This window comes from Pongo pygmaeus, chromosome 8 (assembly GCF_028885625.2).
Source record: "Pongo pygmaeus isolate AG05252 chromosome 8, NHGRI_mPonPyg2-v2.0_pri, whole genome shotgun sequence".
Lineage (NCBI taxonomy): Eukaryota > Metazoa > Chordata > Mammalia > Primates > Hominidae > Pongo > Pongo pygmaeus.
The window spans coordinates 108,900,675-108,914,318 of record NC_072381.2 but is presented as its reverse complement, the minus strand read 5'-3'; the positions used below and the strand labels follow the sequence as shown (position 1 = coordinate 108,914,318).

Sequence of the window (13,644 nt, the reverse complement as noted above, 5' to 3'; positions counted from 1 at the left end):
CAGCCCTCACCTCTAGACCCCTAGACTCCAGGACAGTGGCTTTCCTTCCTCTCCCACAGGGCAGTGTGCAAGGGCTTTGTTAGAATGATTTCTCTGCTTTTTCTTTCTTTTTTTTTTTTTTTCAGAGACAGAGTCTCACTCTGTCACTTGGGCTGGAGTGCAGTGGTCTGTTCATAGCTCACTGCAGCCTCGAACTCCTGGGCTCACGCTATTTTCCTGCCTCAGCCTCCCAAGTAGCTGGGACCACAGGTGCATAATACCATGTCCACCTAATTTTGTGTGTGTGTGTGTGTGTGTGTGTGTGTGGTAGAAATGGGGTCTCACTATTTGCCCAGGCTGATCTCAAACTCCTGGCCTCAAGCAATCCTCCCACCTGGGCTTCCCAGAGCACTATGATTACAGGAGATTTCTCTGCTTTTTAATTTTCATTTTGAGATTCAGCTATTGAGGCATCTGAAAACTTGACCTCCAGAGATGTAAGATTAGAAATTACTGTATTAATAATGAGCATTTTGTGCTGGGCACAGTGGCTTATGCCTGTAATCCCAGCACTTTGGGAGGCAGAGGCAGGAGGATTGCTTGAGCCCAGGAGTTTGAGACCAGGCAAAACCCTATCTCTAGTTTTTTTCTCTCTCTCTCTTTTTTTTTTTTTTTTTTTTTTTTAGCAAATTCTTCCAGATCCTGAGAAAGCCCATTTCTACCAAAAAAAAAAAAAAAATCAACCAGGTGTGGTGGTGTGTGCCTGTAGTCCCAGCTACTGGGGAGGCTGAGGTGGGAGGATCACTTGAGCCCAGGAGATGGGGGCTGCAGTGATCTCTGATTATTCCACTGCACTCTAGCCTGGGTCCCAAAGCAAGACCCTATCTCAGAGTAATAATGATGATGATGATGATGATGATGATGATGATGATGGTAATAGTAATGTGAGCATTTTCATAGCTCAGACAAGTCTTCCGTGAATCCTGAGTATTATTAGAAAGCCTCATCAGAGCAGTCCCCTGGCGATATATACCCTGAGACTCCCATGATAGATACGTACTCAGGCCAGCTGCTGTCCAGCTGGTGTAAACGGCCATCCGCACCCCCTGGGGACTGAGTGGGGACCAACCCTTGGCCAAGTTACTCTTCTGATTTAGGCGGGTTTTGCCCACTGTGTGTTCCTTAACCTTAGGGGTTCCAACTGCCAAAGCCACCAGAGCCCCCTTCTGTTGAGGTGGAGTACTACACCATTGCCGAATTCCAGTCGTGCATTTCCGATGGCATCAGCTTTCGGGGTGGACAGAAGGCAGAGGTAAGCCTCGGGCCATGAGGCCGAGGGTTTTAACTCATCATGGTGGAAGACCTTCTGCATTTCCCATTTTAGGCCTTGCTAGTAAGATTCCTGAGGGGCGGGCAGGCAGGAAAGGTACAGAAACGAGCCCCACAAAGATGAGCATCTGCCTGGCGCTGGCCAGTGCCACGGCCTAGGCTAGATCCCAGCTCTCACGCTCCACCCTGAGCTCACAGGGCTTGTCTCACAACAACATTTCCCAGAGCATGTGCGGAGCTTGTGACGGGGCGGGGCCTTGAAACAAAGGGCTTCTTTCGTCAAATGAGCTTGCAGGACAGTGGGTTAAACAAAATCCAACCCATTTGTTGTTTTAATTGCAGGGCTTCCCAGAGCCTAGGATACAAGGATGTCACTGGAATGTCACCTACAGGGGGTCTAGAATAGGCAGCATTGCCCAACCCCATAAGCTTTCTCTCCGAGGAACATCTCAGGGCCAGGATCCTGCAGAACCCACATCAGCAAGTGTTGTTAGGAGGATGTAGACCAGACAGGTAGACTGAGATACTGGGGACCTGGGCTCTGGCCAAGTCCACACCACATGATCCCTGGCCTTTGATGCAGTCACTTCTCCCACCCACCACCCCCAACTTTAAGCATTTCTCTCTGCAAAACGGGGTGATAGATCCTGGGACACCCCTCCACCCCCCAAGCATGTCTTCCAGCATTCATGCCACTCTATTTTGTGGCTGGGGCTGAGCATGGTATTCCCGGCAGCAGAGAAGAGCTGTAACTCAGTCAATTCTCTGAGTGGCTTTGTGTAGTAACTAAGTTAACTCCATCTAATACAAGTGAACCTGTCAGACTCATTGGGCAGTCTCTGCCTCTAAAGCGGTGACATTCCCAGTGTGAATGTTTTAAATCACATGCCTGGAACTTGGAACTAAATTTCCAAGAAAAATCATTCTCTCTGTGCTGAGGTTTCCAGGAGAGTCTGTAAAGAGCATAATGTGGCAGAACTGTCCGGCTCAGGAGCCACCTGTGCTTGAACTGTAGGTACAGAGCTGGGGCAGGGTGAAGGACAGAATGTAGGACCCAAAGAAGGAGAAAATCTTTCTCTTCTGGTGGGGGATGCAGAGGACTGGTCTCTTCTTGCCTTTGCATTCTTCACCTTTCCCTCCCTCCTTGGCCCTCTTCCCATAGTGCCAGTGTTTTCATGCTACCCCTTCCCCACCCCAGGACCTTTTCCTCCAGGAGTGTCCCACAATCCCCAATTATCTGCCCTTTATGTTCCCCAGTCCAAATGGACCCCAGCACAACCAGCAGCCACACTTTTGGCCATTGGTTGATCTCCAAAATTTAAGGAAGAAGCTCCTTAAACCAGTTTATACTAACATGGAAATGACTGAAAGCCCCCTGCCCTTCCTACAGGAAACCATTCAACCCAAAGAAATCTCTTCAGCGAGCGGGATTTCAGTGGGATTCCAGTAAAATGGCCACAGCGGGTGGACCCTGGGGAGAGGCTCTGCAGAGAGGCTCTGGCCTCGGGCCTGTACCTCCCAGGTCACTTTATCTGCATCTTCCCATTCTCTTCTGACCCTAGAGACCCTTTCAAGGACCTCAAAGGGAGGACCTAGCAACATCGAGGGTACGAGGAGGGAAGGGGCAGCAGAAGGGCAGTGTTTTCTTCATACGTGTCCTTAGTCTACTGGCAGGATTGTAGGGACTGGGAACAGTGCAGTTCAGGGGGAGGCGGAGTGGGCCAGCTCAACCCGGCTGTTAACACAGACGTGGAGGACCAGGGAGGGAACTTGGCAAGTGGGAACCCGCCAACCATGAGATGATAGAGACCTAGGATTGAATTCTGGTGCATTATTTACTATGTTGGGTCTTGGGCCACTTACTTAGTGGCTTGGTCTATTATCTGTAAAATGGAGATAATTTATCCCAGAGCCAAAGTATGATACTCCTACCTTGGGATGTCATAGGGTTCCAGATCCTCCCAACTCACTGGCTTGTCTGCACTCGTCCCCCAGGTCATTGATAAGAACTCAGGTGGCTGGTGGTACGTGCAGATCGGTGAGAAGGAGGGCTGGGCCCCCGCATCATACATCGATAAGCGCAAGAAGCCCAACCTGAGCCGCCGCACAAGCACGCTGACCCGGCCCAAGGTGCCCCCACCAGCACCCCCCAGCAAGCCCAAGGAGGCTGAGGAGGGCCCTACGGGGGCCAGTGAGAGCCAGGACTCCCCACGGAAGCTCAAGTACGAGGAGCCTGAGTATGACATCCCTGCATTCGGCTTTGACTCAGAGCCTGAGCTAAGCGAGGAGCCCGTGGAGGAGAGAGCCTCAGGGGAGAGGCGGCCTGCCCAGCCCCACCGGCCCTCGCCAGCCTCTTCTCTGCAGCGGGCCCGCTTCAAGGTGGGTGAGTCTTCAGAGGATGTGGCCCTGGAAGAGGAGACCATCTATGAGAATGAGGGCTTCCGGCCATATGCAGAGGACACCCTGTCAGCCAGAGGCTCCTCCGGGGACAGCGACTCCCCAGGCAGCTCTTTGCTGTCCCTGGCCAGGAAAAACTCCCCCAAATCAGGCTCCCCCAAGTCATCATCACTGCTAAAGCTCAAGGCAGAGAAGAATGCCCAGGCAGAACTGGGGAAGAACCACTCCTCAGCCTCCTTTTCCTCATCCATCACCATCAACACCACTTGCTGCTCCTCCTCTTCCTCCTCCTCCTCTTCCTTGTCCAAAACCAGTGGTGACCTGAAGCCCCGCTCTGCTTCGGACGCAGGCATCCGCGGCACTCCCAAGGTCAGGGCAAAGAAGGATGCTGATGCGAACGCTGGGCTGACCTCCTGTGCCCGGGCGAAGCCATCGGTCCGGCCCAAGCCGTTCCTGAATCGAGCAGAGTCGCAGAGCCAAGAGAAGATGGACATCAGCACTTTACGGCGCCAGCTGAGACCCACGGGCCAGCTCCGTGGAGGGCTCAAGGGCTCCAAGAGTGAGGATTCGGAGCTGCCCCCGCAGACGGCCTCTGAGGCTCCCAGTGAGGGGTCTAGGAGAGGCTCATCTGACCTCATCACCCTCCCAGCCACCACTCCCCCATGTCCCACCAAGAAGGAATGGGAAGGGCCAGCCACCTCGTACATGACATGCAGTGCCTACCAGAAGGTCCAGGACTCAGAGATCAGCTTCCCCGCGGGCGTGGAGGTGCAGGTGCTGGAGAAGCAGGAGAGCGGGTGGTGGTACGTGAGGTTTGGGGAGCTGGAGGGCTGGGCCCCTTCCCACTATTTGGTGCTGGATGAGAACGAGCAACCTGACCCCTCTGGCAAAGAGCAGGACACAGTGCCCGCCAAGGGCAGGCAGAACGAAGGCAAGTCAGACAGCCTGGAGAAGATCGAGAGGCGCGTCCAAGCACTGAACACCGTCAACCAGAGCAAGAAGGCCACGCCCCCCATCCCCTCCAAACCTCCCGGGGGCTTTGGCAAGACCTCAGGCACTCCAGCGGTGAAGATGAGGAATGGAGTGCGGCAGGTGGCGGTCAGGCCCCAGTCGGTGTTTGTGTCCCCGCCACCCAAGGACAACAACCTGTCCTGCGCCCTGCGGAGGAATGAGTCACTCACGGCCACTGATGGCCTCCGAGGTGTCCGACGGAACTCCTCCTTTAGCACTGCTCGCTCTGCTGCCGCCGAGGCCAAGGGCCGCCTGGCCGAACGGGCCACCAGCCAGGGTTCAGACTCACCCCTGCTGCCCGCCCAGCGCAATGGCATCCCCGTGTCCCCTGTGCGCCCCAAGCCCATTGAGAAGTCTCAGTTCATCCACAATAACCTCAAAGACGTGTACGTCTCTATCGCGGACTACGAGGGGGATGAGGAGACAGCAGGCTTCCAGGAGGGAGTGTCCATGGAGGTTCTGGAGAGGAACCCTAATGGCTGGTGGTACTGCCAGATCCTGGATGGTGTGAAGCCCTTCAAAGGCTGGGTGCCTTCCAACTACCTTGAGAAAAAGAACTAGCAGAGGGCCTGGGCTCTTCCAGCCTCAGTGTGCCTCTCTGGCCGCCCACTGGATGAGCGGTGAGACGAACAAAAGGGAAAGGAAAAAACGGGAGGGGTGGGGGGTGGACAACATTCAACACTGCAGAATGGGTGACCTCAAAGATGCCCCCTGTCCAAGCCATCCCACAGCTGGAAGGTAGGGGATGGGGGTGCCCACACTGAGTAAGGAAGGGAATGGACCAGGGAGTCCCAGGCCTGAGACCCAGGGCCAAGAAAGCTGAGATCCCCTGTGCACCGTAGGGACTTCACCAATGGATTACATGCCATCTGGGACAGGCCATGTGGGAGATCCCAGTTGTGCCTTTGCTACAGATCTGGAAAAGACATGGTCATGGGGGCCTCCAGTATCCTGCCCCTGCTTGGCCCGGTTTTGATTGCTGGCATCTTGCCACCCCAGGTAGCCCTGATATTGTCCTAAGCTGTATTTGTGAATTGTGCTGGTTTCCTGGGCATTGCCACTGCCTACCATAGGTGGGTACATTAGAAGCCACCACTGGCTTTGGGGCTTGGGGGTGTCTTCTGAGCTCAAGCCTGCTTCTGGGCCAGGCCATTGTCACTGTTAGTTGAAGAAAAAGCAGTTCCCAGGTGCCAGCAAGGACCATCTTTCATAACTGTCACTGTCTTGGCCTTGAGAAGAGAGCCCGCTCTCTGCGGGGCACGCCATGGAGGACACAGTACCAGAGTTTACAGAGAGGGTGGGCAAAGTCACTGGTCTCTTCCTAATCTGCACAGACTATTTTGGGTATTTCCGGGCGGGCAGTTCCTTTGCATGTTTCGGGAGAGGTTTGTTGATTTCGGGCTTATATGTCAGGCCTTTGGTTTGCGTCTTGTTTTAGGGGTTGTTTGGGGGCCTGGGTGGTCGGCCTCACATGGGAAGGGGATGGGTAGTAGATGGGGTTTCTGTTGTATCTTGTGGGCGGGTGATTTTGCTTTTGTTTTTGTTTCACATTCTTCCCCCTCCACAAGCCAAAGTCGTTTCATTTGGTTTCCACTGTGTGGACTGTGCTGGAGCTTGGCGCCTGCCAGAAAAATTTGGGGCTAGGCAAGCCCCGGGTTGCAGACATGGTGAAGCAGAGAAACTGTTCTTCTGGTTCCTGCACAACCTCAGAGGGGCAAAAACCGTCCCCAGGAAGGAGGAGGGTGTTCAGGACCCAGACTTTTGGAGAGAAGGCAGCTCCCAGCCTGCTGGGTGACCGCCATTCTGCGTGTGTTCCCCAGCTGGGCAGGGCTGGAAGCCTTACGTATGAAGTGTGGAGAAGCAGCCATTGTCCCCACTATGGGCAGAGGGGGGACCCGGCTGGCCCCTTGGGTCAGACTGGAGCCAACACCGCCAGCCGCCCCCTCTGGCCTGCTGGCGATGCCACAGGTGCCCAAGAAGATGGAGGATCCCTGTGCCAGGAGCCAACCTGGTCTTCCCGAGGGGCAGTGCCCCAGTGAAGACAGAAGCAAAAGAATAAAGTTCCCTGTAGGTCCTCTGTCACCTTTGGGTTGTGTTTTTCAATTGTTGACATTTCAGAGGGGACCCTCTAGGAGCCCAGCCGGCTTCTCCCAAGGACTCCCCCTTCGCTGGGAGTGGATTTCCACACGTGCCTTTGATTTCGGACAGATTGGGCCTCACAGCCACCGATTCAGCTGCCAGGGTCCCTGGACTGGGGGTTGGTGTTTTCTGTAGAGGAGGAAAGGCCCTCCCTCACCCTGCTCCCCACCCAGGCAGGGTAGCATGGGACCCAGTGTCTCAGTGCCTTCAAAACCCACCCCCACCCCTACCCTACCACACCCCATCCCAGAGGCCTTGCCTGGGCAACCCTAAGCCCCTGTCCCTCGCCATACACTGATGCCTGGCAGCTAGAGCAAATGGCTCGTGTTCTTTGTCGAAGGCCTGTGGTGAGATTGTTTTGTTTCCTTTTGTTTTGTGAGTTTGTTTAAAATTGAAATTATTTTCTTCTGCTGGACAGTATTAAATAGAGCAGGATGTTGAGTTAATCTGCTAGATTGCAGTACTAATGGTAGTGGTTTAGTGTCTTCATATTAATATTATTTGTACTTATTTGAACAATAATGATAAAGAAGTGGTTCATTATTTTTTAATTAATGCACTTTAAATAAGATAGAATGGAAAAAACCCAGAGAGCAAAGTGCATTACTTAAAGATGCAGTATATACTTTTCTCATTTTTAAACAGCACATATTTATTAAGAGAAAAAAAGTAATTTATGACTATTTAAAATAAAATTTAAAAGTAGAGTGACTGTCAGGTAAAGAACCTTCAATGTAGCTATCTTCCAGGGGGAGGGCCCTGCAGCCTCGCTCCTCAGATGTCTGCACTGAGCCAATTCAGTCACTAGTGTGCCAGCCAGGCCAGGAGGGAGTGCAGAGCGTGTCTGCCAAGCACAGAGCATCTCAGTTGGACTGGACCACAGTGCTCCCCAGAGCCTGCCTTTCCTGCCCTTCCCCACCACCTGCACTGCCCCCCACATTCTCCCGGCCCCCCCTCCAAGGACCCCCCTCTCCTTGATCCCCAGTGCTGTAAGTGATAGAGTCATTAAAAGGCAGGACTGAAAAAGACCTCAGAGGTCTCTATCCCATCCCTTCCTGTTACTGCAGCCCAAGGACAGGAAACAACTTTTCCAAAAATCCCACAGCTAATTAATGGCAGATCTCCCCACTACATTAATCCCGTGCTCCTCCTCACCGCCATTATAGTTTATTGTGTGGTCATGTTTACATTGTGACATCCAGCCCCAAGGATGGCTGGGAGTTGCTCAGGCATCCAGGAAAAGTGGGGAATGCTGCCATCTGGTGACAGCATGTAGATTTGGGCAGTGAACAGGGATTGCCATGCCCCAGTCTTTGCACCTCGCCCCCTCACCCCCTAACTCACAGCACAAACCCTGCAAACCCAAAGAGAATATTAATACTTGAAGCAAGAAGGGTGCATGCCAGTCCTTCCCCGACATGGCCGGGGGTACCAGGCCTTGTGCGCCTGGACTCCTAGCCCTAGCCAGGGCGAGAGGGCCTTTCCCTTGAGCTACTGAGCTGCTTTGTGATGCTGAAGGATACTGCCGGCAGCAGGCGGTGGGGGGGGCCTAGGGCTCTGACCCATCTGGAGGAAAACCAGATCGAACTAAAAAAGGAAAAAGAAAAACAAAATCTCCGCAGTGTCCAAACCTAGTTTCCCATGAGTTGTGATTGAAAATGTGAAATGACACTGTATTGCTGTATACTGCAACTTTAACCATAATGAGCCCTTCTGAGGTCATTATTGAGGTTCATATAATGCCCGAAGATGCAGCATTTGGTGCTTTGTTTTCCTTTCCGTTTCAAGACCTTTTTCTTTTATTTCAAGGGGAAAAAATGTCATCTTCCCCCACCTCATCCCTCTTTGTGACAGCAGGCCTGGCTGTGTTGCCCCTCTCCTCCTCGCTATTCTCACCAGGCCATGGGACTTTGGGGGCAGCGAGAGAGAGCTGGAAAGGGGCAACCCCGAGCAGCAGGTGTGCCCCACGCCCTGTGGGTTTCCCCTATGTCCAGTGACTGTAGACGAGCTGTCTTGCCAGGCCTCAGCCCCGTCTACCCCAAGCCTGGCCCCAAAGGTTTCTCTTTCTTCCTCCTTGATTTTCCATCTTGACGAAGGCATTATATAGAATCACTTTAATCACTTTCAGATGTTAGAGCAGCATATTTTACAGGCATTTATATCCATTGCTTTCCTCAGCAAGGCATGTTACAACTTTTATCATCTAAGGAAAAAAGACAAGGGAATTTCAGTCAGGCATTATTTTCCTATTACTAGTGTTTGCAGAATAGGTGTAGGACTATTTAAGTTTAGACCTTGGTTTGGTAGTTTTTGTTTTTAATAAGGGGAAAAAGATAAAATAACCCCTATTTTTCCTGTTACTGTATTTAACTAATATATTATTTCTTTAAGGTTACTCACTTCCCCTACCCCTCCAAATACCTTGCATTCTCAATCAAAAATGGAAACAATCTGAGAGACAGGAAAAGTGCAATATTACCAAGATGGATGCCAGGGCTCGTTGGGGACAATGGAGGGAATACCAGTGGCACTCAGAGAGCAAGAGGCAGGGAGAGGGGTGCTGAAGGAATCCTAGCTGTGGAACAGGTGGGTGGGTTGGTGGAGTTTGATCTTGTAGTGTTCTCCTCTCCCCCTTCCTTGGGAAGATGATAGGGGTCCGTGCCAGATCCACCCAGAAGAAAGGGATTCAGGCATGGGGCCCTTGACCTCTGGGCCCCAGTCCCTGGAGCAGAAGCAGGCCCTCGGGAGCTGTTCCTTGTTTTGATTTCTGTTGTAGTGCAGCCAGCTGCTCAGAGAGACCTGGCCTAAAAATGACTCCCAGCAGCCCTCTCTCACCCCAGTGTCCTGATGTTTGGGCTATGATCCTTCTGGTGTATGTTTGAATCTTTCTAAAACTGGGTGCCCTCAGTTCAGTTTCTAGGCAGGAAGCCTAGAAGTCACCAGATCTTTTTGGGGGATGTGAGAACCTTGAGCCACGCACACCCTGGTGAGACACCAATTCCCACAAGCCTGCAGCAGGGCCTGGGGCTGAGCCTGGGCTGCCCATTCATCTCAGCGACTTCGGCCTGAGGAGTGAGCCCTGCCTGGGCTCCACACCCAGACAGTCCGTACAAATTCTGCTCTGGGAAGAGTCGGGGGTGTATTCAAGTTTCTCTGCAGACAGAACTTCCCACAACAGGTACCAATCTGGCCTCCTTCCTCAGCACCAGTAGAGAAAGCAACAGAATGGGAAGTTTCCTCTGGGTTGGAGCCTCAGAGCTCTGCCCCTCAAGGTGACAGGGACGTCCCTGTGGCTTGTTCCCTCCACCTCCAGTACTGTATGCTTGCTGCTCCAACCCCCTATTTGGTGAATTTCTGCACAGACACAGATCTCTGTGCCCAGAATGGGACTGTGCCCTGTGCGGGTCTCTCCCTTGGCGTATATCCATCTAGATATTCAGTCTGAGAATCTCAATGCAGAGCTCTCTGGGAAGAGAACTGTCCACATTGCTAAATAATTAAGATTCCCTCACTTTTTTGAGGGCCATGTGTTGAGAATGTGTGCGTGTGTGTGTGTGCGCGTGCGTGTCTGTGTATGCAATTGTTGGTAACTTCCCACTTGAACTAAATAACATGGGGTTAGAGAAAAAAAAAAATACCAGGCAAGCTGTCTCCATTGAACAAGTCCTTGGCAATGGGCAGGTCCCAAGGGACTCACAGCTTCTGGCAGCAAGTGTGTGTGTCATTCACACACATTATTCTGGCTGGAGAGTGCAATGTGTCTTTTTTTTTCTTTTTGTAATTATTTTATTAAGTATTTAGTTGGAAATTTCACACTGGCATTAACAGGTCTAGCATAAGCAGCCTAGGCAGTCATCCCAGGCTCCAAAATGAAGATGTGCAAAAGAGATGCCACTGGGTATAGAAACATTGAGTTGGTTCAGTTAAGTCACCCCCTGCAGATGTGTCATCGAACAGGCTGACTCCCTCCCCTCAGCCATGCCATGGGTATGAGAAGCCCCTTATAATAAAAGCTGCCAGCCCTTTCGTCCTTGTTTCAGAGGGTGGGTCAGGTGGTTGGGGTGAGAACTTGCTCATGGTGCACCCAACAAGACCTGCAGGTGCATATTAGTCCCAACTGCAGGGCCAGACCGAACACTTCCTGGGAAGTGTGTGGAGGGCTCTGCTAGATCTTCCTGAGTTTCTGGCTAAATCATCATCCCAGTTTGGTGCAGTCTCATGTCTCTGTGGTTCCCAAGCTGCATGATCAGAGCCAGTGCGAAGACAGGGTCAGTGACCCACAGCTTTGGGGAAAAACAGCCCCACTGTTAACTTCCCTCCGCAAACCTGGGTCCCCAGGCCATAAGGTGGGCACACTGGTGCTTACAGACTGGGTGGAGGGCCCTACCTTCCAAGGCCTTGATCCCAGCCTGCCTATAAGGTTGGGATTAGCATGCAATCCCCCTTCCCCAATCCTGTCTTTTTAAAATCTCAAGTTTGCACTTAACCTTGACAATCAGCACCCTCTCCTACTCCAGTCCTAGAACTCAGTGGCCTTAAAGAATGGGGTCCCCTGCACTGAAGGTCCCTGCCTTGCTCCCAGTTCCATCCTGGCCAATAGGCTGAGCCTCAAGAGGTGAAAGAGAAAAAGGGAGGGAGGGAGGAAGAATTATTTAGAACAAAAGGATGGCTCGAGCACGTCAGAGGCAAGTGAGAGGCACGTTGGTGAGAAGAGCATGTGCATGTTTGGGGTAGCTGGGGCCTACTGTCCCTTCATTAGGGAAGGAGGCTTCCAGAAGAGGATGTCTTCTAGAAAGAAAAATTGTGTGAAGGCTGAAAAGGGGTTTGGAGTTTTGTCTTTGTTGATTAGAAAGAAGGAAGAAGTCCGTTCTCAGTGTTTCAGGAAGAAAAGAGCAGGTAGAAAGGGAATTTAATGATTTAACACACAAGGGTCCAGCCACAGCAGGTTGGAAAATCCTCCAAATTTGGCCACAGAAGCTGGCTAGGAAAAAACTGCCACTCATTGGGCCACACGCTGGGTCCCCATCAGTTCTCAATGAATGGTCATTGATTTACTTAGCAGAGAGGAGAAGTCACCAGCCACAAACCAATCTTTGAGTTTGCAGGCCCTGATTCCAGAATATATGCATCCAGCTCCCGGGTTCTCAGCTGGTTTTGCCCACTTCCCTTTGACTGTCCAATCCAAAGCTAGTCTCTCAAGTTGTATGGCTCAAAGACCAGTGACCACAATGGGTCATATAGTAGAGACCCACCTCCACAAATTAGAACCAGGGTTCAGACTCCATTGGGCACATCTGGGAGGAAGGCAACCTCCTTTGTCGTCCTGTTGGTACCAGTCATTCTCAAGTATCTCCGACACCTGTGGTGGTTCAGTTTGCTGAGCCTGCCACCTGGTATGAATTAGACTGGGTGTGATGAACATTCATCCATGGATATACCCTGCCATTTTGCAGTGCCTTATAACTAAGGCACACTCCCCATAAGAGTTTACTGCAGAGAAAGAACAGCAAAACAGGCACCCTCCTTGAATTTACAACTCATTATCTGCAACAGGTTTTCTTTAAATCCAAAACACAGGATGGGAAATGGGTTTCCCGGCCAGGTACTCAGAGGTCTGCAGGAAGTGACTCCCAGGCAAGGCAGACTTCAGTAATCCCTGAAGCGTGAGCATGTGGACTGCATGGCTGGGTAGGGACTGGTGGACGTCTCTGGAGCTCCAGAACCTTGGAGAATTCCTCATGGAATTCCCCTCCCAGCTCTTAGTGGGCTCTGTGGGGTCAGGAGGAGCCCTTCCTCCAGGTTTTCCTTCTTTCCTCCTCAGCAGAGAAACTGGAGAAAGGACATCAAACTCAGTGCAGTCAATTTGAGTGCTGAAATATTTCCAGAATCAATGGTGGTGCTAAACTATCTCCATGTTTCTAACATTTTTAATAGTGGAGTTGGTTTGTTTTTAATCTCATCACAAAAATGCAGTGCCCTTGGGGAAGGGACCAGCCCCTTGGCCTGCCACTTTCCAGGTGTCCTTTATCACTTTGACGGGACTCTTTGGTCTGCAGAAAATGCTCTGTCTTGGCATGCTTCTAGACTGTAAGATTTGGGTTTTGTTTTGTATTTTGTTTATGTTTACATGTATCTTATATTTCCCTGAAAACTAAATAAAGTTTTGGGCCTTTTTAACCGAACAGAATCACCTCTTAATTCTCCCTACCAAAAAAACCCATCCAGCTGAATAGCAAATGTCTCATTATCCCAAATTGCAAGGTGGACTTCAGGATCCCAGGGCCCTCTGAAAGAAAGGACACTGGAGGGTGGGGGCAGGTAGGTAAGCTCTCGCTTTTTTTTTTTTTTTTTTTTTTAAACAGGGTCTCACCCTGTCACCCAGACTGGAGTGCAGTAGCATGATCATAGGTCACTGCAACCTCGACCTCCCGGACTCAAGCGATCCTCCCACCTCAGCCTCCTGAGTAGTTTGGACTGCAGGCGCACCACCATGCCCAGATGATTTTTCTATTATTTGTAGAGACAGGTTCTTGCTATGTTGCCAAGGCTGGCCTCAAGCTCCTGGGCTCAAGCAATCCTCCTGCCTCAGCCTCCCAAAGTGCTGGGATTACAGACAAGAGCCAGCTCTCACTCTTGGTGAGAACCGTGGTCAAGCTCCTCCAGCCTCTTCCCCACTTTTGGGAGGCTTTCTGGGCAGTGGCCAAGGCTTTGAAAGATGCAGATCTTGGGGCCAAGGACCCACATCCAGCAGGCCTAGCTGGCTCCTTAGCATGGCCCCCCGACACTCTC

General features: G+C 51.7%; 1 protein-coding gene across 5 annotated transcripts in view; it reads left to right on the top strand.

Moving 5' to 3' along the window:
- Window positions 1-13,037, top strand: part of SH3PXD2A (SH3 and PX domains 2A) — a 258,939-nt gene extending 245,902 nt beyond the window's left edge. For all 5 annotated transcript variants that reach the window (XM_054436530.2, XM_054436528.2, XM_054436529.2 and 2 more), the window contains 2 exons: window positions 1,172-1,291; window positions 3,304-13,037. In XM_054436530.2, coding sequence (XP_054292505.1) covers window positions 1,172-1,291; window positions 3,304-5,277 — 2,094 coding nt within the window. In that variant the 3' untranslated portion in view covers window positions 5,278-13,037. The remainder of the gene's footprint in view (window positions 1-1,171; window positions 1,292-3,303) is intronic.
- Window positions 13,038-13,644: the final 607 nt, after the last annotated feature.